Source organism: Olea europaea, unplaced genomic scaffold (genome assembly GCF_002742605.1).
Source record: "Olea europaea var. sylvestris unplaced genomic scaffold, O_europaea_v1 scaffold1836, whole genome shotgun sequence".
Taxonomy (NCBI): Eukaryota; Viridiplantae; Streptophyta; class Magnoliopsida; order Lamiales; family Oleaceae; genus Olea; species Olea europaea.
Genome location: NW_019236129.1, coordinates 69210 through 73550, shown reverse-complemented (window position 1 = coordinate 73550; position 4341 = coordinate 69210). Strand labels below are relative to the sequence as shown.

Genomic DNA, 4341 nt, shown 5'->3' with positions numbered 1-4341 from the left:
CCAATCCAATCCAATCCAAAATTATGATTCTGGCAACCTCACAGCATATCATACACAAAAAATAGACCACATACAGCAAGTAGCATTGAACCTTAAGAAGTCAAACTTTATTTTGCCCAAAGCATAACTGTTACCTGGAGTGCTTCTAAGCTTACTGAAGCGCTTGTTAACTGTTTGGAATAATGAAGTAAGGTATATAAAACTCCAGATTCCCGTTGACCATCAACAAATCCTGGAAATCCATATTACCGTACATATACATCTGTCAAACTCTAGATCACAGAGTATATGATTCATGAAATCAGAAAGAGAAATATAATCAAGAGAGGTGAAGTTATCCGTCTCCATGGATGAACTGAAGTTTCGTAGACGGAGAGGCCTTAACAAAAAATATGCAAAGAGGAGTGCTCCATCCTCAAATAAGGGCAATTCTAAAGAGTAAAGATTGTAGCTCTAAAGGTTTTGCATTCCCTTGCATCCAAAAGCACTAAAATTAACAATAAAGCAGATGGCCAGTATTCTCCCATCTTAGTCACACCAAACCTCTCAACTTACAAGAAGCACCATCCCAAAGAATGAAAACATGGAATTTCCCACCCTATTACCCAACACAAGTAGCATGGTAAATTCAAACACAAAAAACTAACCTGTTGAAGCTTCCACTATAAGAAAGTTGTAGACATGTACAGAGGATGGTGAAACAGAAAGAGCTACTGTCAAGCAATTAATAGCAGCTGCCTGAAAACGACAAGAAGAAATTGTACTTAGGTTTCATCTGTATCCTTTCTCTTGTTGGAATAAAATACCATTGCACAAATAACAAAAAAGGACTGTTAATTGATTTGGAAAAATCTCTGTTTCTCATATATATTCACCAATGGGTACACACACATATATACATGAAAAGAATATTTCTCAATAGGAAATAATCCTCTCTAATAAGGAAATAATTCTGGACTTTATATTCCTATCATACATCACGATTATTCCTAAATTAGGCACACAGTTCATAACACTCTTCATCAAGCTGGAGCATAAATATTAATCATACCCAACTTGTTACAAATATAATTTACTCGAGTTCCAACTAACGCTTTAGTGAACATATCAGCTAATTGATCCCTGTCCTGACATGCTTGGTCGAAATCAACCCTTGCGGTTACTTTTCACGAACATGGAAATAGGAGCTGTATTAGCAATTATTTCCTTCTTTCAATCATAATTAAATCTGATTTGGTTATGATTGATTTATTGTATATTTAGATAAGAGGTAAATTAGTCTGATTGATTGGTTGTATATTTAAATAAGATGTAAATTAGTTATTTCCTTATTTGTAGAGATCTACTTGTGCATATATACATGGCTTTTCAGCCAAGAGAAATAAGATTTCAATTTATTCAAATCTTCATGGTATCAAAGCCGACTTTGAAAACTTAAAAAAAAAAAAATAATAATAATAATAATAATAATAATGATAATAATAATAACAATAATAATAATAATTCTGTCATGACCGTCGAGAAGACCTCATCTTCGAAAATCATCCCGAGTTCTATCAACCTTCCAGGAGCCACCGATGGGTCGTCATTCTCCATCACCGACCACAAATTAAATGGCTAGAATTATTTACAATGGTCCCAATCTGTTCTAATATTTATATCCGGCAAAGGAAGAGATGAGCATCTTACCGGAGAAACAGCCCAGCGAAAAAAGGAAGAGCCCACTTACCGAGCATGGAAGATCGAAAATAATCAACTCATGCCATGGCTTCTTAACTCCATGACCAATGAAATAGGTGAAAATTTTCTCCCGTACGAAACAGCTATAGAAATCTGGAAAGCAGTAAAGGAGGCGTACTCACATGTGCAAAACACTTTGGAGTTATTCAACATTGAGTGTCTCCTCCATGATCAGCGAAAAAATAGACACTCCTGGGGGGATGCCAATCTCACTGCCGCATTCTTGATAAATCGGATGCCATCTCGTGTTCTCAAATTTCAAACTCCATTCCAAATTCTCCTAAAGTATTTTCCTTCCTCACGAATTTTGTCCACAATACCCCTCAAAGTGTTCGGTTGCACCTCATTTGTTTATGTTTACCATCACAATCGTGGGAAACTTGATCCTCGAGCTATCAAATGCATCTTTTTGGGATATTCTCTACATCAAAAGGGATACAAGTGTTATTCTCCTATCACTAAACGATACTATCACTCCATGGATGTTTCATTCTTTGAGAATCAACCTTATTATCCCAATACCACCATTCAGGAGGAGAGTGAATATGAGAAGGAATGTTTGTCTTAGGATATTAAGTCCTCGCCAATCCACTCAGTCCCTAGTTTTGTCAACAATGCACCTGAAGCCGAAGTCCAAAGCGTCAATCCTACTCCTCCTATATCCTCACCTAATCCTCAATCGTCAGATTTACCTACAAACAAAGAGCTACATGTCTATTCTAGGAGAGAGAGGGCTTAACATCAAAATCAGGGAGAACATCAAACACTACCTGAACACAACCAAGAGTCCAATCCGAATCGAAGGAATGAAGGTAACACTTATTCTGAAATTTCGAGTGAACCTTGTCAGGATGATTTGAGTTGGCCAATTGCACTAAGGAAAGGAGTAAGATCATGCACTCAACACCCACTTCATAACTATATGTCTTACTTGGGTCTTTCACAGAAATTTCGTGCTTTTGTCACTAGTTTGGATGCTATCCAGGTCCCTACTAGCATCCAAGAAGCTCTCAAAGATTCATTGTAAAAGGCAACCGTTTTTTAAGAAATTCAATCACTGAAAAATAATCAAACATGGGAAATCACTGATTTGCCTCCACAGAAGAATCTAGTGGGATGCAAATGGATTTTCACTGTGAAATACAAAGAAGATGGGAGTATTAACAGATACAAAGCTCGGCTCGTGGCAAAAGGATTTACTCAGTCTTACGGTATTGATTACCAAGAGACATTTGCTCATGTTGCCAAACTCAACATTATAAGAATTCTACTATCTCTAGCTGCTAACCTAGACTAGCCCTTCCTTTAGTTAGATGTGAAGAATGCATTCCTAAACGGAGACCTGGCAGAAGAAGTGTATATAAAGATTTCCTCAGGCTTCGAAAATAAAGACACACAAAACAAAGTCTGCAAACAAAAAGGATCCCTCTATGGACTTAAACAATCACTGAGGGCATGGTTCGACAGAATTACAAAGGTGGTAAAACTTCATGGCTATTCTCAATAGCAAGCTAATCATACCTTATTCGTGAAAAGATCACTAGACGGTAAAATGTCTATCCTAATAGTGTACGTGGATGATATAATAGTTACAGGTGACTTCACAGATGAGATGATTGAGGTAAAGAAGAATCTTGCTAACTAATTTGATATTAAAGATCTAGGAAATCTCAAGTATTCCCTCGGAATGGAAGTGGCCAGATCAAGTACAAGAATCTCTGTTTCACAAAGAAAGTATGTCTTAGATTTACTCAACGAGTGTGGAATGCTAGGATGCAAACCAGTGGACACTCCTATGGAGACTACTTAAAAGTTCAAAATGGCAGAGATGGGTGTTCCGATGGATAAAGGAAGACATCAGAGGTTAGTAGGCAGACTCATCTACCTCTCACATACTCACCCACACATTAGTTTTTCTGTTAGTGTTTTGAGTTAATTCATGAATAACCCAAGAGAAGAACACATGGAGGCGATCAACCGGATCCTGAGATACTTGAATTTAATCCCTCGTAAAGGGTTATTCTTCAACAAAGGCTCCAGCCGAGAGATGTAAATTTACAGTGATGCTAATTGGATGGGTTCGGTTACAGACCGAAGATCTACATTTGGTTATTGTACCTATGTGAGGGAAATCTAGTCACCTGGAGGAGCAAGAAACAATCGGTGGTATCAAGAAGCAGCGCTGAATCCGAGGTTTGAGCTATGGCTCAAGGCATATGTGAAGGAAAGTGGATTAGAAGACTTCTTGAAGAACTCAAAGTAGCATTCAAGGAACCTATGAAGCTTTTTTGTGAGAATCAATCAGCCATCAGCATATTTAAAAACCCGATTCTTCATGACAAAACTAAACACGTGGAGATTGATCGTCACTTTGTTAAAGAGAAGATTGAAGACAATGTCATCAAACTTATCTACACACCAACCAACTCCCAAGTTGCAGACATACTAAGGTCCTACCTCGGAAAGGATTCGAAGACCTAAGTTCCAAGTTTAGGATGAAAAATATCTTCAGCCCAGCTTGAGGGGGAGTGGGGAAATAGGAGCTGTATTAGCAATTATTTCCTTATTTCAGTCATAATTAAATCTGATTTGGTTATGATT

General features: G+C 37.5%; 1 protein-coding gene across 2 annotated transcripts in view; it reads right to left on the bottom strand.

Annotated features, from left to right (window-relative positions):
• Positions 1-4341, bottom strand: part of LOC111378588 — a 38632-nt gene that overhangs the window by 14537 nt on the left and 19754 nt on the right. For both annotated transcript variants that reach the window (XM_023001821.1, XM_023001822.1), the window contains exons 13-14: positions 648-738; positions 135-232 (exon numbers count right to left, since the gene is read on the bottom strand). In XM_023001821.1, the coding sequence (XP_022857589.1) occupies positions 135-232; positions 648-738 (189 nt within the window). The remainder of the gene's footprint in view (positions 1-134; positions 233-647; positions 739-4341) is intronic.